At 34.5% G+C, this 22,038-nt stretch overlaps 2 protein-coding genes across 2 annotated transcripts; one reads left to right on the top strand and one right to left on the bottom strand.

Moving 5' to 3' along the window:
- Positions 1 to 293: 293 nt before the first annotated feature.
- Positions 294 to 6,693, top strand: LOC123718630 (putative serine protease F56F10.1). Its single transcript, XM_045675303.1, has 9 exons — positions 294 to 847; positions 1,547 to 1,731; positions 2,027 to 2,262; positions 2,343 to 2,478; positions 3,815 to 3,962; positions 4,179 to 4,344; positions 4,465 to 4,597; positions 5,355 to 5,524; positions 5,787 to 6,693. The coding sequence occupies exons 1-9, from the start codon at positions 641 to 643 to the stop codon at positions 5,897 to 5,899; spliced, it is 1,494 nt and encodes a 497-aa protein (XP_045531259.1). The 5' UTR covers positions 294 to 640; the 3' UTR covers positions 5,900 to 6,693.
- Positions 6,694 to 7,049: 356 nt separating this feature from the next.
- Positions 7,050 to 21,374, bottom strand: LOC123718736 (proton-coupled folate transporter). Its single transcript, XM_045675497.1, has 9 exons — positions 21,190 to 21,374; positions 20,670 to 20,864; positions 18,648 to 18,822; positions 16,039 to 16,224; positions 14,515 to 14,805; positions 12,853 to 13,007; positions 10,830 to 10,998; positions 9,798 to 9,957; positions 7,050 to 9,254 (listed from the first exon to the last, which is right to left on the bottom strand). Exons 1-9 carry the CDS (start codon positions 21,223 to 21,225, stop codon positions 9,176 to 9,178), a joined length of 1,446 nt encoding a protein of 481 aa, XP_045531453.1. The 5' UTR covers positions 21,226 to 21,374; the 3' UTR covers positions 7,050 to 9,175.
- Positions 21,375 to 22,038: the final 664 nt, after the last annotated feature.

Here is a 22,038-nt window from a genome sequence, read left to right as displayed (position 1 = left end):
TTAGACGAAACTATTGTTCTATTCATTTTACTATATACCGTGCCATAAATCATAACCGTATATCCTAGTGAAATATGTCAGCATACTGTTCTTTAATTAAAGATAAGTTCCTGATATAACGATTTTTCATAAATAAATAGTTTATCTATTAATTAGCATTAGTTTGTCAGATATTCAGAGAAGTCTCTCTAATCTGTGGTCACAGAATGAAATCTTAAAGGTAACAGTGCATGAAATCTTAAAAAATAATAGTAGGTCACCCTGCACCCAGTATTCACCCCTCCGCCCCCTGCCTCTCGCCCCCTTGACCCTGGGCCCTGGGGCTGGGTCGATAAACCTGCGTATATCGCTTATCGCGCATCGGCCGCAACCCATAACGCCTTATTAACAGCTTTGAGCTTTGTTGGAAATGATGTGCACCTAGTTTTGTGCAAATGTGAAATTTTTGTGAAATGGTTGAAATTTTATGGACAATGCCTAGTGTGTCATTAAATTGTTTTCCGTAAAAGTGCTCAATGGTTAATAACGTTAAAGAAAAATATTGTTAATAGATACATTTTATATATCACCGCCCATCAATACCCAGTTCTATTTTGAAACATTTCTTTGTCTTCTGCGTGTTTTGTTGTAGATTTTCAAAATGTTGTTCCGTGTCACTTTTTCTTTAATTCTTTTGTTGCCATTGTTTTTGAGTGTTACTGGCAGTAAACAGTTCCGATTAGGGCGGTCGAAGGGAGGAAATTTAGGTGCGCCGGCTGAATACGAAGGGGAAAATCTTCCTCCTGCACAATGGTTTCAACAAAAGCTGGACCACTCATCCCCAACAGATCTTAGAGTCTGGGACCAGGTATATACACAACTTGTTTTTTTTACATATAATAAAGAAATTATCTAGAATAGCACCAAAAATCTGAGTTTTGTTACCCAAGTTTGTCCGACATCAGCAAATTGGATCTGACGCTACCTCCTTTTGAAGCCCACCTGTACATACAAAGGGATCCTTTTAGGTTTTAGCCTTTGACAGTATTTTATGTATATCTGACCATAAATCAAAGCAATGCTCTGGATAAACATGATTATTTCTATAACATTTTCCGAATTGCAATGGTGTTGATGGGAGCTTTGTTCTCTAGTCTTTCTGGCGAGTGTTGCCAAAAATATCTATACTTGCAAGAATCGAGTAATGTAAAAGTAATAAAAAATTTATTTTAAAGTCACTTATAATTTTTACTAAATGATGCGTGAGATGGACAGTATACATCTTCATAATTTTCTTATTAATAAAAGTAAGTAAGAAAATTATTAATAAAAAATTTGGAAAAAAAATTACTCCGTAGTTTTTTTTTCTTATTAACACCTTTTTTTCTTGTAGTACAAGTGGTTTACATATTAACATTATACATCTTTCAGTACTGCATTACTAGTTTAGTATATAGTTAGTTTAAAAGCAGGTGTACTTTGAGGTCCTATTGTCTAAATAAATAAAGAGTTATTTATTTCTTTTTAAATTTTTTGCTGTAGGTGCTTAAATACCTCTATTTTTCAGAGATACTTTGTAAATGATTCATTCTATAACAACAATACTGGTCCTATATTTCTTATGGTTGGAGGAGAAGGCCCAGCCAATCCCATGTGGATGGTTAAAGGAGCTTGGATAAATTATGCTAAAAAATTTAAAGCTCTCTGCATTATGTTAGAACATCGTTACTATGGAGAGAGCCATCCTACAAAGTAATTAAATTTTTTTAACATCATTGTACGGCTAGTTTTGATTCAAAGATTTCGGAAAATTGACTTTATACAAAAGTATCTTTTTACTGTCTTGCTTTTGACCAAATTGCAATATAATAATTAATGTAAAATTTCACAGATTCTTTGGGTGGTTCATTTTATGTTAAATCAAAATCATTTTTGATATCAGTGTAAAATAGAGACACTCACAAAATTATGCATGACAGTAGAATTATTCTGTTTCCATAATATGTTCAATGTTTTTTGCACAAGCTCTATTTGACAATATTTTTAGGGACTTGAGCACAAAGAACCTCCAATACCTATCATCATTCCAAGCTTTGGCTGATATAGCCAACTTTGTGGATGCTATGAATGTTAAATATGAAAATAAACGGCAACTCAAGTGGGTGGCATTTGGTGGTTCCTATCCTGGATCACTTGTTGCTTGGTTAAGAGTTAAATATCCCCATCTTATATTTATGTCTGTGTCATCAAGTGGGCCACTAGTAGCCAAATTAGACTTTCAAGGTGAGTTAAGTGCAATTTTTAAATTGGCCAAAGATTATACAACTAAAATACTGTAAATAACATAATTATCATTTTTTTAGAATACTTTGAGGTTGTAGAAAATGCATTAGTTGAGAAGACATACAGCAAGGATTGTACAAACAAGATTAAGGCTGCGCATAAACAAATTGTTACTTTGATGCAATCAAACCCAAGTGTTCTTGATAACGAGTTCAGGTAACTATTTAAATATTCACTTTCTTAAGTCCGAGATATAATGTAACAATGTATTGTAGAGTTTTCTATAGAAAAAGCTAAGATGCGAATCACACTATTTTTAGCCTGTCTCATACCGATTTTTTCTGAAATTAATATTTTTTCATTACATTTATATAAAACGAGCGTTATCATTTTATTATATCATGTATTATTTTAATGAAACCTTAAACAAAGAAACATTCTTTCAATAACTAGTATACTAGAATTGTTTAAATTGTCATCTTTTGTAGCTGGTTTATGGAGGCATATAGGCGTAGCCCGCCATAAAATATTCCAAAGTAAACAGCGACGACGAACATAACATAATATAGCACAATTTAATTATCAGGGATTATTGATCTGCGCTATGAGTGGCTATGACATGACGTCAATGTAAACTGCGCACCTCGAATGCGCTTTCGATATAAAATCTATAATTACACGTAGGCGTTGCTATGTGCATCTCTGCCCGGGCGAGGCCTTATACATTTATTTTAGTACGGCGATATAAGCAATACTTTTGAAATTGAGAATCCCTAATAGTTCCTTTAGGGAAGTGCGAACATCTTCCTAGGTCCGTTGAGGCAGGCTTTTAATCTTAATATGCTGCCTTTACTAATTTTAAATTAATAAAATAGAATCGCAATATATTGCTAAGTTCGAAGACGAGAGTTCGAGTTTTTTTATTTATTACTTGAACTTGAACTAGTTTTCATGGACAGCTAACTTGGAAAATAGAATAATAAACGAAAATTTAAGAAAAATGGTTTTATTCCGGAAAATCAAAGTCTCTGGGCTAGCATAGCAAAATCTTAGATAGTAGAATCTAAGTAGGTACTTAAAAGGCAGTAAAAGATTATATTACGGGAAATCGAAGTTCGGCGGGGCCGCTAGTTCTTTTTAAATTCGTAGCTAAATTAATTTAAAAAGTTCACTTGTTTAAACAAGTGAACTTTTTAACACTTAAAGTAACAGGACAGTGAAAATTTTCATACAAATTCATCATTATCTGTGTAGCAATATTTTTTGTGACACACGAATGAAATATTTATAACTTAACAATAGGTACGGTGTCTGCATACACTGCAAGTCCTTAAGTGTGTGATCCTTTGAGCATCACTCAAAGTTACCTTAAGGTTAAAACACATTCATATCATAATTAAAATGCCGACTGTAATATTATTAATTTATGAGCCTTAATTGGGCCTCGTGAAACCAAAAAATATTACTCCCCTCGTCTTTACCCACTCAAAATATACAACCGACTTGAATATATATAGTAAAAACGGAGTCAACAGTTAGTAATATGTTTCAGGACCTGTAAACCCCTCGAGAACGCCTCTAGGAATGATATTAGAAACTTTTTTAACGGTATCGCTGATGATGTCGCTGGTCTGGTCCAATACAATGAAGATAATAGAATAACCAACGACAACACTTACAACAACCTCACTATTAATACGGTATGTGTTATTAGTGTATGTCATGGCAGTTGTTCCATCTAACTATCAGCCTAATGCGTCAGCCCCTCCTAGGGCCAAAATCAAGAAGTATAAAATGTCGATCTTGTAGTAGCTTTTTGATATTTTAGTATAATAGTTTGGTCAAAATTATAATATCTTTTATATGTTATTGTTTGACTTTCATTCGACGATGTCATACAATATTTATCTTATTAGGTTTGTGATATGCTAACGGATTATAAGAATAACACGCCCGCATACAAAGCCCTGGCTAGCTTCCACTCTATGATATTGGATAAGAACAACGAGACATGTATGGACTACAGCTACGATAATATGATACAAGAGTTGAGGAATGTGACCTGGGATTCGACCGAGGGTGGTAAGTTAATCGGACAGGAGGGAAACGAACTGTCACTTTTTTTTTTAAATTTATTTATTATAGAATAATTCAATCTAAATTGCACGTTTGAAGCAGTTTTTAATAGAAGTATTTTTTTAGGTCGACAATGGATGTATCAGACATGTACCGAATTTGGTTTCTACCAGACATCTTCGGGTGAAGAATCAATGTTTGGAAACGATTTTACTTTGGATTTCTTCATACAACAATGTATTGATGTCTTTGGAAAAAAGTAAGTATATTGAGGCTTTTGGTTCAAGTACAAAGCTAATGTGGGGGGGGGGGGTTCCTAGAGGTCTGCTTTTCTCGACGAATAGGTAACGCAATATTATGATATGGAAATGCCATCATTAAAGGTACACTGCTACAGGGATAAATTTGTTTTTATCCATTATGATTAAAATGTAAATACTGTACTTTTGTTGGATATAAGTCTTTGTTTTAGTATAAAGGTATTGCTGTTGTTAGAATATGAATTTTAAAATTGTAAAATGTATTTTTCTTAAGTACGGTAACTTTTTAAGTTACCTCGACCATACATAAAATAATGTAACATTTGACGAATACATATAACTTACGGCAACGTGGAAGATCTTGATAGAACATTATACTCAAATAAAAAATTCCAGCAATATCACATGACAGGTCAAACTGATAACCTTTTTCAGTCGGTACAGTCAGTACCTGTTGTACTCTTACTGTCAAATTTTGTTACACAAATATACATTTTATTGGGTTTTTAAAATCGCTATTAATTAATTTATAGTTAATTTTTAATAATTATGACGCTTAATTGTTATAGACAGTGTGAAAAGTAATCTGTATAGTACAAATTGCAGATTGATTATGACGTTTGTTTACGTGTTTACAAGCACGTTACCATATTGTTGAGTTTGATTTTTGGAAAATATGAATTATTATGAAACTATAATCTGTGGTTTTTTAAAATCTTCAAATCATCTATAAACTGATGTATGGGAAATTAACAGTTTCAACGAGTCCTTCATACAAGCGGGAATATATTGGACCAACATGGACTACGGCGCACTCGCTATCAGGGCAACGCATGTTATCTTTGTTCATGGATCCGTGGACCCCTGGCATGCTCTGGGCATGTGCACTACTGCTATTAACGAATCGCCAGTCATTTATATTACAGGTATGTCCTGCAATAAATGAACCGATTTTGCGGTGAAATTCCCGCAATTTTATTCGAAATTAAAGTGACGAAAGTTTTTTAAGAAATTGAGTTATATTACGTATATTTTCTGACAATGTTTTGTGAGTTTGGACTTATAAAAGTTTAGAGCGCACTTATAAAAGACTAAGCTTGTTGATTTGTGTGATTGATGAAACGATACCGATGTTTTGGACCAGACTAGAGTCGAAACGATCAAATCCCCAACTGTTATATTTTGCAGGTACCGCCCATTGCGCTGACATGTACCCCGCCCGCGCTTCTGACTTGCCCGAATTGACACGTGCTCGTGACACCATTGAGAGCCGCCTAGCCCAGTGGTTACAGCTTCCATGACCAGTACACCCCTTCGCTGGTTTAACTGCGCGACGGGTGTCCCAGATCATATCGATTTGCCTCATTCCACATTCCATGCTATTACTCGGATTCTCTATGGCTGACGTTTTGAATAACAGGTTTTTCCGTTATTAAAAAACAGACCAAATCTTTAATGATACTCAATCAAGTAGTTGTAGTAATTGGTGTCCAATGTTAACTAATGTGCTGAAAAGCCGTTACAATAAGTTAGGTTATAATAATAAGCCAGTGCCACAGTATTAGGATTATTTTTTATCGTTAATTTTGCTACTAATTTCAGCTTAAATGATTCAAAAATGCATTTACATACAATTGTGTCGAATTAAAACTTTAGACGCTGGAAGAAGCCTAAATGTTATTTTGCTACCAAAGGTGGCACTAGTGTAGATTTAAAGTTGTGCTTTCTAGTATATTAAGCTTCTTATCTGTGGCCTGGCCATGTGTAACTCTGAAAACTTGTATCAGAAGGTCTCGTCTTTTTCTAACATTATAAATGGAAAAGAGAGGGATATAAAAGACCTTCATTCTAGCGATAAGCTTAAAAAAAATACTCAGTCATTTGACGGTGTTAGTTATAAGTAATATATATTCTTGATGTCTCTTGATGTCTTTTCATGTAACTAAAACGAATTTAAACTTGTGTTGGGACTATTATTGTGATACTCTTTCGAAATATTTAGTTGTACTATATATGTTTGGGATCACTTATGTAACACAAATTGTGAAACTGTTTAAACGGACAAAGTCTTTTGAAAATAAATGTCTATTCTTAATTAGTAGTTTTATTTTTCTCCACAAGTAACAATTACTGATTATTGAAATATTTACTAGGCTGGTAACATTCAGAGACCCCTTAGAAAAATAAATCTCAAGAGTCCACTAAACTTTTCATCTGTATTTTATCATTAAATCGTAAGCATAATTTGTAACATAACGTAACCCATGGTAATGGTAAATATATATCAAATAACGTATGTATGTAAGTCCAAATTGGGCAGAAAACAGACAATTTAAGTTCACTAATCATATATCCCCGTATATCCCCTGATCCAATATATAGGCTACATTCGATTACGAATGTGTATTAACAAATAATTAAATAAAACACGTAAAGAATTTATATAGTTTATTGTAGAGTATATGATAAAAGATATATACAAAATAGGAACGTATTAAATTCACAACAGTGATCACAATTCATGGCCTTATTCTAAAAAAATACTACATTAACAGACATATGAAGTAATATTAGATTTGGTCTTATATATAAAATGCCTACTTAAGTCAACAAATTCTGTGAACAAAAATATAATTTAATTATTCGAGTTTCTAAACTAAAAGCCATGGGCTGTAGAGAACTAAAATTGGCGGGAATTTCCATAACAATAATTTTCAAAAATTGGCGGGAGATTGTGTTCTTGACATTGACAGGAAATCACTATTTTCTTATTAATATTAACAAAAGATATATAATTACTCTTAATTATTATTAATAAGTAAATAGTAATTTCTTTTATTTCATTTCAGTCCGTTCGGCCAAAGCTTCTTAAATGGAAATTCGAATGGATTGTGGTTTCTGGTGTTTTATGGTCGATGTGGCTCCTGGGTAATGCTACACGTAATTAGCTGTTGAAGTATCGGGATCATACCCCGATCCTCAATTACCGTCGCCGGGTTTGCATTTTCGGATTAATCAAAGAAAACTTATCCATTGTAATATTTTCAACATCTCGTATAAACGATTTTTAATATCTTATATCATTAATGCATCGAATGCGGGTATTAATTGTACTTACAACGGTTTTCTTACTGTTCGAAATATCTAAAATCTCACAATCTCCCAATATAAAATGATATAAAGTTTATTGAATTATATTTTGGTCAAAAATATTTGGCGTTTCTATACACTAAAATAAATATACGTCTAAACAGTTATCCTAAATTTACATATTTTTTTATAGAAGACGGAAAACAGGTAGGAGGCTCATCCGATGTTGAGTGATACCGCCGCCCATGAACACTATCATGCCAGAGAGCTCTTTTCTTGAAGGACCCTAAGTCGAATTAGTTCGGAAATACCTCAGTAGTTAGCTGGTTCCACATTGTGGTGATACGAGGCAAAAACTGGAATAAATAGAAGAGAAGAGTAGCGACAAAGGGTGTCTTTTTTAGCGGAAACCGCGCAAGCTTGTCTCGTCTTGGGATTAAAATGGACTAGATTTAATTGAACCTATTCTGAGACTTTAGATACAAGTTTGTTCCAGTACTAATCGACAACTGCCCAAGAAATATCTGCACAGCCAGTACAGTGTTTCCCTAGTGTAGTCGTCAGTATAGCAGTGAATGTTGCTAAAATGAAAAATTCTTATTGTTGTCATTGATATGCAGAAGAAAAGGCTCGGGGATAGCACGCAGCCCTATAGAACCTCAGCGTTCAGGGGTTTGAAGTCGGAACATGCTCTGTCAATAACGATGTTGAAGTTCCCAATGGCCAGAAAACTGGAAATCCAGTTGCATAATTTGTTGGGGTTGCGAAAGTTTCGAAAGAAGCGCTTTACGCCACACCCAATCGAAAGCTTTCGCTGGCTTCAAAACCGCTAGCACCTCCCTCTTGAACTCAATTGCCTCCGCCGTATGTAAGGTATACAAGAAGGTCACGACAATAGCCATACTGATAATTATTAATCAGCTGGTAGCCCTCTAGATACCTCAGAAGATGGCCGTTAATAATGGTTACCATTATTTTGGAGAACAATTAGGTTATTGGGCGATAGTTGGACGGATCAGAGCAATCGTCATTTTTGGGGATCGGATGTATTGAAGCGGTCTTCCAGCACTTCGGGACAGTGTCGAACTAGTTACCGGTAAAGGCGCGTTAGGGCCGGAACCAACTCAGTAGCAAATAGGTAGAATAATTTGGTGGATTTCATCAGACTTATGAATGTCCATGTTAAAGTTTTGCGGACAGCACGTTGCTGGTATATGATTTCCAAAGTAGCAACCTCCAATTTAAACGACCTGGAGGCGGAGTAATGCTTTTTAATCGCGCCGGTTTTGGCATCGCGCATTTGGATATGCTCAAGGAGTAGGTTAATTTTGGAATTTCCGCTATGGGACCTATACAGCCACGCGTAGAGTGGCGGCTGGTCATGGCTCTCTACGGAAGGTAGATAAGTCCATACCTGCAAGAGTCACGAGGCGGCGAGAATAAATATCCTTCCTAAGATTCTATATAATAATTTATAACTTAACAAATTAAATGCTTTCAGTAATGGTATCATCTTGATTCACTTGGCTCTCCAAAATTTGTCCTTTCAATAAAAGCTCCATGGTTCTACAATAGAAATTTGTAAAATTGAGTACATCTTGTACAAATCTATCTTCTAAGTATGCTAATATGCTATACGTGAGAAAACAAATCTTTCGTGACTAATGTAAAATGGAGACGTAACGATGGCACGTTTCGTAGGATTGTGATTGGTCCAAAGACACGATCCTTTGGAAAAACGATTTCTATCGTTTTATATGTTTTTCTAACGTCTATGCACAGTTGAGTTTATTCTAACAAAAGAGTGCATCTGGATTTTGACTATGTTTGCAAAGAGTGTGTAAATTTCCCCTTATTAGTAAATGCTGGAAAATTTACAGATAAATGCGTTTTAATATCGTAAAGTAAAAAAATACAAACATTGTAAAAACTCCCAGTTATAAGAGTGTCAAATCATCAGCAATATATACTCAAAAAAGTTTCATTAAGCCTCAGAGGCTTTCGAGTTCGTTTTAATTTGATTATAATAATTCATCCAAATATTTGTCGCAGTATTTACTAATAGTAATTTTTAATCTACTTATAAATTGTGTGAATAAAAAAACTTACAATGATAAGAAGAAAACGGCTGCCTGTGTGCTCATAGTGAAGTAGAATATTGCGTTACTATACGGCGTACCGATCGTCGCGTTGTAGATTTGCGTATACACAATAGACGCGAACATTCCCACAGCATTCTCCATTACCGATAGGAAGGCGAACGCAACACCTAATTATATAATACCATTACATTGCTGTAATTAGCCCAGGTTTTCTAATTGTTTACATTGTTGTGATCAATTTTATTTGTCAAGAAAAACATTCTTTAAATGTCGCCTCTTTATAGGAATTTAACGAGATGATGATTGTGAACAATCACACTCACACGACGAACGGCATAAGATGGTTAACCGGGAAGAATGAAGAAGAGAAGGAACCGATCAACAGGAGACAATTGGAGGAGGATTTTGATACTGGTAATAGTAGTAAATGATGACTAAGAAAAAATTGGGTAATTTAAACAATACCAGCCTCAGGTTTCTGCACGTGATCATTTCTAAAGGTCAGACTGCGTGTCAGACCTTTTGTGTCTGACACGCAGCCGACTTTATGGATCTAAGGCAAGCCGGCTTCATGATGTTTTCCTGTACGAGCGAGTGTTAAATGTGCACATAGACAGAAAGTCCACTGGTTCACAGCCGGGGATCGAACGTACGAACGTGCGACGTAACGTACAAGGTATGAGTGTCGCACGCAGAAACCTCTGAGCCGTTATAGGGACAAGCACTTATTTTTTTACATTCTCACCCTCCATGGTCAATTTTATGGGCCTCTATTTGGCCCTTTCATTTCACAGGCTCTGCGATAGCAAATATGGACAAAAATATTTTACAGGAATATTTAATGGCCCTAATAAAAAATCTGGTAAATTTAAACAGGACCAGGTGAAAGTTAGCCATGTTATAAAGGAACCAAAATTTCATGGAGATAGAAAAGCAGTATGCCCTAATTCCCATAGGGGAAATTTTTTTTGTAACTTTGCTGAAATCTGAATAAAATTGTTCAAAGCCTCTTTTCTTATATACTCTTTGAAATGCTTGCCTCTTTCAGCCGGCGTAAGGACCTTTGAGGCCATTGAACGAAGCAGTGACACTATACAGGGCCCCAATGCGGCTGCAGTTGCCCCCATATACATGGTGCTGCCAAGAGTAGCTTGTGCATATATCAAATGGCCGCTTATATGCGCAGCCGCACCCAGCATTACTATCATCTGTAATTTAATTGTTTTTTGTCACTTTTACCAAATAAATATTTCTTTCAAAAATAAAGAAGCTATGTTTTGTCAGGATCACACATTGGGTTTATATTATGTAGTCGATACATCAAAATATTTACGGATTAATGTCTCAGAATTAATATTAATTTTTTTAAATCCTAATTCGATTTTATAGAGAAGTAAGTGATCAAAGCATAATTTGTTAATGTATATTTGTGTGGTAGTGTTTATTTATTAATTTTACCTAATATTTGGAAGAAAACAACACAAAGGCCACAGAAAACAAATCAATAGGTGGCAAACAACTACTATCAGGAAAAATAAAATAAGGTGAATTTTTTTGGTGACATATGAAACACGATAATTTCAGATCGTACTTAAGTTAGGGATACGATATGGAGCGGATAGAAGCACAGCTGTTATAAAAGATAATATTTAGACATTATAATTTATAATATAGCTAAAACGGATTACACCAAACATACAAAGAACATTATGAATAGCAAAAATAATGTTTTCTCCTAGATAACGTGTGCGTGGGGGGAGGGGGGTTGGGCTCACGCACATCGATGTAAGTGTTCAATTTGCGTATTTCTTCGAAAATACGATTGGTAGCAGTTCTATTTAATTCAATTATTCTTATTACATTAATTAGCTACGGATTAGGACCATTTTAAATGTGGCAAGGGAGGCGGGAATTTAATTACGTGTTATTGTTAATATTATTTTCGACTTTTCGGTAGTTTACACCAAATAATGTTAACTTTTAGGGATATGGAGTCTCTGGGTGGTCACGAAACGCTTTACTATTGGGTACAGAATCACGTTACGGCGCATTACATGGGAGGGGGGCTCACGAATCTCCAAAAATTGCGTTACGTAATACTTGATCGCGCCCTAAGTTAAAGAAGTTAAAGATTATATTATCGGGACAAATATATTAATGCGAAAATAAGTTGAGGAAGTAACATGACCTGACTGATCTACATCTACCAATATGAAGTATGAGATCGACTAGACTCTGACGGTATTGTAGGCGAAAACATGTACCAAACCTTTCCGTTGGTATCTTTACAGCCTGCACGTTACTTTAAGAACATGTCATAACTCCGTCGCCAGGTTGTTGAGGTCAAATTGCAGTCGCATTTCTTTTTAAACGTAATAGCAGACAAACGGGCTGGCGGCGCATCTGATGTTAAGTTACACCGCCGCCCAAGGACACTGACATTGCTCGCAAGTGCGATGCCGGCTTTTAAAGAATTGGTACGCTCTTTTCTTGAAGGACTCTTAATCGAATTGGTTCGGAAATACTTCATTGTGCAGCTGGTTCCACGTGGTACCGCGCCAAAAACAACCTTTAAATGCTCAGTTGTGGACGGACGTCGAGGTGATACAGATGATACTTTTTATTCTGCTCTGACGTCCGATAATGAAACTAAGCAGGTATTAGACCGAACAACTCCTCTGAACAGTCCGCGGTAAATGCTATAGAAGTTGCAGAGAGACCCCACATCTCTACACAAGGGATCAAGAAGCACGAAACGTTACTGGTCATTGACGATTCGAAAAAATAATTGCAGTCGTACAAGTTATAAATTACAAATCTAATAATTAATAAGTTTCATTGCTTGATCTTCTCCGCAGGTTCTTCATCTAGTCTGTATAGACTCTATATTTTAGATTTTGACACGTCATCATATATTATATATATTATCAAATATCTTTATTCAATGAGGCAACAATCAAAAGCAACATATAATAATAACAATAGAAAACGATCAGTTACAATTAAGAATTTAATTATAATTTAGAAAACTAATTAAACGATGTATTTCCTATAATACATACCGTATCACGCCACATAAGTATTTTGGACATCAGTGGAATTCCAAAGAGGGTGAAAATCACATATGCGGTACTAAGGTAGGTTTTGAAGTTACTGTAATCATTTGTGTCCCATTTGAATACTTTTGATGCGTATAAGTACAATACGGGCTTCTCGTCTGAAATTAATTTAAAAAATAATTAATATCATTATTATATTTTATTAACCCAAAACACGGACACAATCTCAATTACAGAGTGTTATACACACACACCTATTCACATACTCATCATTCACGCAAACTTTACGTGTTATACGACTTTTGTTTGATTAGATGTACCACAACAACTTGTTCTAATAAAAATTGTTTCGTTTAAAACCATGTACTCGTATGGGAACTAACGTTAGAAGCATTTACAACACCTCAGACTACAGACGTTGAAATCTATGTCATAATTAATTACAGACATATTTTTATGAGGTACAAGAAATTTGGGTCTAGTTAGTTACTTCTACGCTTATGTGAAGGAAGGAAGTTACTGCTCCTTCGTTGCTTCCTTAGCATGTTTCAGGCTATCACTGTGATTGACTTCGTAGATTTTTTTTTAAATAGGAGGCAATCGGGCACGAGGCTCACCTGATGTTAAGTGATACCGCCGCCCATGGACACTCTCAATGCCAGAGGGATCGCGGGTGCGTGAAGGATCCTAAGTCGAATTGGTTCGGAAATACTTCAGTGGGCAGCTGGTTCCACATAGTGGTGGTGCGCGGCAAAAACTGCCTTAGAAAACGCTCAGTTGTTGGAACGTCGGACGTCGAGGTGATACGGGTGGAATTTTTTATTCTGCCTCGACGTCCGATAATGAAACTCAGCTGCAGGTATTAATCCGAACAACTTCTCTGAACACTCTCCATGGTAAATGCGGTAGAAGATGCAGTGACCCCACATCTCTACGCAACGCCAAAGGATCAAGCCGCTCGGAGAGGGATTGGTCTCTTCCTTGGATACGGTCAAGTGGAAGGAGCTGGTACTGGGGAGCCCCCGCCCAGGTGAGAATAGTATTCCATGTGGGGGTATTCCAGATTGAAGATGTCTACGCTAAGGTTGTAATTAATATATTTATGACAATTTCACCTGTCTGCATAGATATGAAAGATTTCTCTAAAATCATATTAATCACTGTATCAATGGCATCAGTTGTTCATAGATAACAAAATATTTTCACTAATATAAGCTACGATAAGTAGTTTTTGTAGTTGTAGTAGTCTTTTCGAGTTTCCCAATGTGTGGGACATTGGGAAACTCGCTCAAATGGCCATAGAATTTAAAGGTATGGAAAGTTAGCTCGTCTTAGCTGAAAAGTCACATTCTGTCATACTTAACACTGTTTCAGTTCAGAATTAGTGGAGACTCTTATTTCGACCACACAGAATACAAACAACTTGATATAACAAACAAATCGACGTACGCTTAAAAATATTTAAACAGCGCCGTCCCTACGAGAAGGATAACAAAAACAATAATAAAAAAGGAAAAGATTTTGATGTACTTATAGCTTGACCTTGAACTTGTTTACTCTGAAGGCGTGCCAATAAATTTAAAGTGAAAATTACAATATTTGAAATTATAAATATTGTTTACCACAAAAAGATACATCTATAATAAAAAGCCAGTAAAAACTTACCCCTTTGAAATGTATAAAACGCCATAGACACAAGTAGGAACCAGAGGAACAATCTTCTATTATTCGGCCTTTGCTTCGTCAACGTTACGCACGTTTCTTTGATATTATTTATATTGAAGAAATCCTTGATCGAATCGATTACACCTGCCTCTCTTACCGGCATTTGCTCGTTCCTTGTCTGCCATTCGAGGAAGAAGATACAATGGAACGTCGCCAATACCATTAGACAGGAGTTTATTGCGAACATCGTCGTGAACGATCGGTCCACAAGACGATTGAATATTAGATTTCCTGGAATTAAATTTCCTTAATATAATAAACTCTCTTTAAATACCTGGAGGTCATGTCCTCTAGGAATGACTCCCACTGGCAGCCGATTCCATAGCTAGCTATTTCGGCAATAGAATGCCCACAGAAGCGGAAGACTTCCAGTAATCTACTTCAACTTTTTGCTATAAATAATACTACCATAGTTATTCACCGAGAATCCTAAGGTTTGTGATCCTCCTGCCTCAAAGGCCGACATGGGTGCGTTGTCGGCCTTTGAGGGAGGAAGACTCGCAACGGGCGATAACACAGTTCACTAGTTCGCAAAAGAAATTGTATGTTTCATATAATATTCAAATTGATCGTTTCGATCATAACAACGGAATAAACCCTTTATTTAAATGAATTCTTACGTAACACATAAAAAAATAATACCAGACAAGAAACAATATTGTATCAGCAACTTCAGCTGCACGCAGGTGCATGTTTACCATATTTAAATCTCGAAATTTATATTCTTTGCAACACATTTAACCTTGTAAAAATTTCTCGAGTCACTTTCAAAATATAGGTAGCATATATTCATATTCCTGTGTCAAAACTGGACACATGTGAATACAAAAACAAGGGGAGAACCTGGCACAGCTGTATTTACTTATAAGTGAAATAATGTATAATTTTTTTATTTCTATATGGTTTTAGGTACTATGTTTTTTTCATGACATAGTTCATCGTATTGGTCTTGGGACCAATCGCAATCAAACAAATGTTTCTCGTTTGTCATCATTATGTCATATGTTGTGTATTCATGATTTTGACAATTTATTGTGGATAAAACATTGTCAAAATGTTTTATCACAATAATACAAAACGAACCTCCGCCTTGAACCGCTTATCGGTAATCGATTACGCTCGATTGTATCGTAATACGTCTGACAAATATATTTTCGTCTATATATAAACACACAAATATGTTGTCTTTAAAACTATATAAGAAAAGAATTATTTTTATAACGATTTCAAATTATATATGTTGCGGATATTGTATTTTTCATTATTTTCTATAGAAATTAGAGTATAATCAATTTTTTTTAACATATATATGTTGCTATTGATTGTTGTTATTGATATTAATTGAAAATCGCGGGGCATTTTGCAACATTTTTCATACAAGTAAATCTATACAAATAGCCTATGCTACTCAATAACGGTGTGAACTAGTATTGTAAGGGTAAAATAATTTTTGAAATCACTCACCTAAATAAATCCCAGTGGGCATAGTGCTTAGATACACCGCGTCCAATATAGCAACTCTGAAGGTCCGATTTTCCACTGATGAAACGTCGGAAAGATATGCGAAACATCCAGTAAATATCGCCAAATCGGTGCCTGTAATGGCGCTTGGTAGCACAGCAAAGTATATCACGTATTCCACGGGCCATGCTAAAATAAAATAATAATTTAGAAGCTATGTTATGTTCCGGCGTTCGAACTTAGAACTTGTAATTGAGGGTTTTAGGACGAGTATCTTAAAATTGTAATTAAGAGCAGTGTTGGCCTAGTGGCTTCAGCATGCGACTCTCATCCCTGAGGTCGTAGTTTCGATTCCCGGCTGTGCACCAATGCATTTTCTTTCTATGTGCGCATTTAACATTAGCTCGAACGGTGAAGGAAAACATTGTGAGGAAACCGGCTTGTCTTAGACCCAAAAAGTCGACGGCGTGCGTCAGGCATAGAAAGCTGGCACCTACTTGGCTATTTGATTAACAAATGATCATGAAACAGATACAGAATCTGAGGCCCAGACCTAAAAAGGTTGTAGCGCCATTGATTTATTCATTTTTTTTATCTTAAAATTGCAAATAACTGGGCGCTTTGCCATTCAATAAAATCATTTCTAAGGTATTTATAATTATTACTATTATTAGCCTTTTAGTATTATATATACTAACATTAGTATGGCCTTAACATCATTAAAACTAGATTTAGTTTTCGGTTTATTTAACAGTTAAATTCAAAGTAGAGACTTAAAGTCGAGAGTACTAGCGCAAACTCAGCAAAATTCTTAGCCAATAAGGACTAAAATGAGATTAACTGTATTCGCGAATTCTGAGAAAGTAAACTTAAATTACCTCTGGGGACCTCAAGAATAGTTTTGATTAAGAAATGACGTTTTTGAGTATGGTTCAATCAGAATTGTATATAAATCGACGCACAAAAATAAAAGGAAAATTGAGTTTCAAAGAACTGAGAATACTGACAGCTAATATTCAGGTAATAAATTCCTGTAACCGTTGTATTGTTGGTGCAAGATTAATTGTTCTAAGATTCGTATTAGTAGTCAATCTCTGTATGAAGCCCCGGGAACCTGATTGTAAGATATCCTACATTGGTTATTTTTATTTCATGCATGTTATCAGGTTTCACTCTTAGAATTGTTGGGTCTAACTCTAATTTCTAATCTCAATTGTTAGTCCAAAACCATCGCTTAGTATGTCCCGTATATCACTACGTAATCAGTTTTCATACGGTTAAAGTCTTATGAATGTCTTATGTATTCATAAGACTTTAATAACGCCCGTCTTAAGTGTTAATGTATTATAAACTTGTTTAATTATTTATCTAATTCAATATATCTATGCAAATATGAGATAGTGGTACAATTCCAGTAATTTCACATTTATTTATTACTATATAATATACGTTACGACGCTCAAATATATAACATGCTCTCGCTTGAATGGCATATTAAACTAGATAATATAATTACTATATGTACAATGCATTTCACAGATTATGTAACTAATAATCAGCACGTCAATAATGTATTTGACATACGAGATTCATGTCATTTCGATTGGCTTTCGTTCGACAGCGAAACGTATGTCGCATTAATAAGACATTCCTATTACAAAACTAAGCGAAACATATACTATTTTATTGTTTAATTGTTGTTGTTGACCTAAGGCGTAATCACATTACGAAACGCCACGCGACCAGACGAAACACGACCCGACGCGTGTTGACGCAAAATCAAATTGTACTATTTTCAATGAATCACACTTTGATCAACCAACGCGACTCCATGCGAGCACACGCCACCCGATCATGACATTCCAGATCGATGTGTTGTCGATGGTGGTCACACGACTCGACCCGACGTTTCAAGCGCAGTCATAGAAAATAGTCATCGGGCCGCGTGGCGTTTTATTATTATGACCTGGCTTTATTTGAACTGTAGCAATAATGCACTATCACGATTAAAATATACACATGAGTTATATATTAATAATGGCATCGGTTCATCACTTGGTTAAATCAAGTCGTGTATGGTTTACGGCGATAATAATTTAGCAATGTCACAAATTTACCAGTTTTAAAAGATCTATTTGGCTGCATAATGAAAACCTTTCACAAACTTGTTATTACTTAAATTCAGATAATTCTAACGAGCATGTACATGAAGGTCATGTCGTTCGTTGTTTTTTTTTTAAATTACGTTTGTGCTATCAATGTTAAAGACACAGTTTTTTTGGCTATGCCCCGGGATTAAGAAAAAGGATTATGACAATTGAAATTTGTTATAAATGCAATATAATTTGTTTCTAGCCTAAATGTGAATAAAAAAACGTGTCTGTACACGCGTTAGAAGTTATACTTATTTGGCGTAACGAGATAAAAATAGTATCAAAAATTCTATCTTTCAACTTATTCTACGTTTGTAGAAAAAACGACACTAACAATAGAAAAAAACTAAAATGTTGACTTCAGCTAACTTCAGGGTGTCGGTTTTTTGTGTCGGTGTGCGCGTGCATCGTAAAAAATTCACTCTCATCATCTTTCCTTAACGCATGAAAAATACTTACAGTTTGTTGTAATATATGTGATCATTAAAGAGAAGTATAACTTCCCAAGTAATCCCGATAAGAGTATGACTTTTCTGCCGCGCTTGTCACTGTAGGCACCGAGGAAGAAGGCAAGCACCACAGGTATCATGTGCATTGCTACTCCGTTCCACTGATGAAAGAGAGACGTTGTTACCTGTAAATAACAAATTTTAATATAGAATACGCATGTTTATTATATAAAACGTGGATATATTTATGTAGCTGTTCTGATGTTCCAATAACTATAGTTACATTACTGTGAATTTATGGCAGTTTTCTTTTTAAATTTCGTTTATTTTGAACCATGTAAATATACGAATAAAATCTAGACATTTGTATAAATTACAATTTTTTCTGTCTAATTCAAATAAATTATAAATACATATGCATGTTAATCTCCTTTTGGACTCGCAATCTGCTTCCCGTGGAACATCGCAAAAGCATTCGTATCGCAAAACAGAGCTAAGTAATTCGCGCCACCGCATGGCTTTTATTGTTATAATGTTACAAGTTATCACCTACATACAATCTACGATGGATAAGTAAGATTTTTCATTACTTGTTATAATATCCTAGACAAACCTACTAAACATGTCTATTTTTATATTCAAAAGGAATATAATTGAGCTGCAGACAGCAGAAACTACGGTAAAGGAAGGACAAATCCTTCCTCAGGGTCCAGGGTCAATACCCACGGGAGTCTCTGAAACTCATCCTTGTTTTTTTCTATAGAACAGGGGCCAAATCCCTGATGTTAAGTGATACCGCCCATGGACAGACTCAACGCCAGAGGCATCGCGAGTGCGTTGCCGGCTGTTTTCTTTGACCCTTAGTCGAAATGTTTAAATTTTATGCTATTTTAATGTTATTTTACCATAAAATCTTAAAACAGACTAACACAATTTTAAAACAAAATAATAAATATATATTTGTAGTTTTATACATAACTAAATTGCTTTTTAAACAAAAAACGTTATGCTTTAAATAGACAAATGTTTTCATTTACGCTTTTAATTATTAATAGAATATTAACTACACAGCAAATTTTATTGATGTCCCATCTAAACTAGTTTTGATTATCGTTACGAGAACCTTGAGACCACATAGATATAAATAGATTTAAATAGATGTAAATTAGAACATCGTAAAACACCTAAACTAGTCAAGATACAAATGTAAAAGCTGATATAGATAATCTTGACGGCCACTTCAAAGTATTTTGCTATGTCATGAAATCTCACGAAATATATCTTTGTAAACCCTTTCAAATAAACTGACATCAAATAATAAAAATAAAATAAAATTTATCTCTGAAAAACTATAATAATAACGGGAATTAAATAGTTAGATTTGCAACTTTGCCATTATATATATACATATTATTTATAATTGTTTTCTTGGTTACAAATGTTGTATAATTAAAATTGAATTTGTGACTACTTATATCAAATACTATCGCCAGCACAAGTATAGTAAAATAAGTTAATCCAGTAGCTAATAAAGGTTTTAGATAAAAAGAGAGTTACAATTTTGGTTCAAGTTTCAAAGTTCAAGTTCTTGGGATTAAAAATTCTTTAGTGACAAATACAAAAATTGGACACAGATAAAACACTATATATTCATTATTCAATATATTTGAACACTAGCAAACATGCGAAAATATCTTCACAATTGAAATAAATAATCACACATAAAAACCCACAAGTGTAGTGGCAAATGTTTGTAAATTCTCTCTAAAAACTTACACCAAATAAGAAACTATATCAAGATCATTTATTCATATAGGTGACACAATGTACACTTATGATAAATGCTTCTAATCTTATATTTACTTCCAGTTCTCAAATCAAGGGTGTAGAATGGAAAGCAGAACAGGCAATAAACTCTCCGACACTCTTTTTAATCCCCAATTCGAAATTGTAGATCTACTTTTGCAAAACTTTTGTATAGGGGGTGCTATAAACAAGCTACATTATTCAATATTGAGAAAAATGTACTAACTTGTACTTCCTTATTAATTGTGTCATAACTGCTAATGTTATAACATATATCCACACTGTAACCATGATTGACTGTGCATGCCCGGAACAAGTAAAATGTTTGCTCAATCACATTAGTTATCATGAATGCCATCATGTAGAAAAACATAACTGGTTCAACAGTTATATATTGGTACCATGATCTAGTCGGTCTCATCTGTAAAATAAATATTATTAACTATACAGAATAACTAACTTAATAAAAACTGAAATTTGTGGGCAATACTACTTATGAAATACTTTTCAACTAGAGAATATTTACTTCTTTTTAATTAACAGTCATGTAATAAGGTATTCTGGGCATGTGCATGATTTTTCTGAAGTCAGCAGTTAATTTAAAAGTTTTTAATTGTGTTAACAAGTTTTTTGTTTATTTTAACTATAAAAACCTTTAATTCTCTGTCACTGAGTGTTAGTATTATATACATAGTGATTCACGATAAAAAGAAAAGATTTAATAATAGAATCATAAAATTTCTCACCATATATAAAGTTTCATCACTACTATCAGTATCCATGTTTTAAATATTTACCTAATTTAAAGAATGAATGACTTAAATCGCAAAAAAGAACTTCTACTTAATTGTGTAATACAGGCGTATTTGATTTTTAATTGATTCTTGATTCACACAACCAATAACCATTATGCTTCTTCCACTTCTAAAATTTAAATGTAAACATCAGGGTTAAGTAGTTACTAGTCAGCGCCACCAAATAAATAACGCGGCGAGAAAATGAACTAAATTTGACAAATCAGCTATGGTGTTCAGTAATGCCAACTTGGGGGTTTTCCCACAAATTTAAGGGGAATTAATAGTTTTAGGGTATTTTTTTAAGGGGTACACTTAACAAGTGGGCTGGTAGGTTTGTAGGCTAACATAGGAAAAATGTTTATTTTTCATAGATATTGATTTAATTATTTGATATACATTGCTGCATTCGAGAGCAATACAACGATTATAACGGTCATGTAATTTTTTGATACTATTATATAGTACAATTTGTCTTAAGCCTCAAATAGACTTCAGTTTCTTCAATTACCTCTTCATCAGCGTAAAATTTCTAACCAGTAAGCATTATCTTGAGGTCTAAAGACAAAAAGAAGACTTGCTTTCGCTCAAAGTCAAATCTTTCAAAAAAATCGGATTTGTTACGATCTCTTAGATTCATCAATTCGTTGTTGTTTTTTATTGTCAGCTCGCACGGCACCCACTTTGAACACGTTTCTTATATGTCTTTAGGGTCTCAGCTATTTTAATCTGGACTTTTGGTGACTTTGGGACTTTGTCCACTACGTGTACGTACACCTTCTTTAAACTTAGCAACCCACT

Source organism: Pieris brassicae, chromosome Z, assembly GCF_905147105.1.
Source record: "Pieris brassicae chromosome Z, ilPieBrab1.1, whole genome shotgun sequence".
Taxonomy (NCBI): Eukaryota; Metazoa; Arthropoda; class Insecta; order Lepidoptera; family Pieridae; genus Pieris; species Pieris brassicae.
Note: the sequence above shows the minus strand (reverse complement) of the source record. Positions and strands in the feature narration are given on the sequence as shown.

Excerpts from the sequence above, each read along its gene's own strand:
- LOC123718630 (XM_045675303.1), top strand. The coding sequence starts at position 641 with ATGTTGTTCCGTGTCACTTTTTCTTTAATTCTTTTGTTGCCATTGTTT. Across the intron at positions 4,345-4,464 it reads CTGGGATTCGACCGAGGGTG|GTCGACAATGGATGTATCAG; the intron begins GTAAGTTAATCG and ends GTATTTTTTTAG. Across the intron at positions 5,525-5,786 it reads GCCAGTCATTTATATTACAG|GTACCGCCCATTGCGCTGAC; the intron begins GTATGTCCTGCA and ends TATATTTTGCAG.
- LOC123718736 (XM_045675497.1), bottom strand. The coding sequence starts at position 21,225 with ATGGATACTGATAGTAGTGATGAAACTTTATATATG. Across the intron at positions 14,806-16,038 it reads GCCCACTGGGATTTATTTAG|GAAATCTAATATTCAATCGT; the intron begins GTGAGTGATTTC and ends ATTTAATTCCAG. Across the intron at positions 13,008-14,514 it reads GTTTTATACATTTCAAAGGG|ACGAGAAGCCCGTATTGTAC; the intron begins GTAAGTTTTTAC and ends AATTAATTTCAG.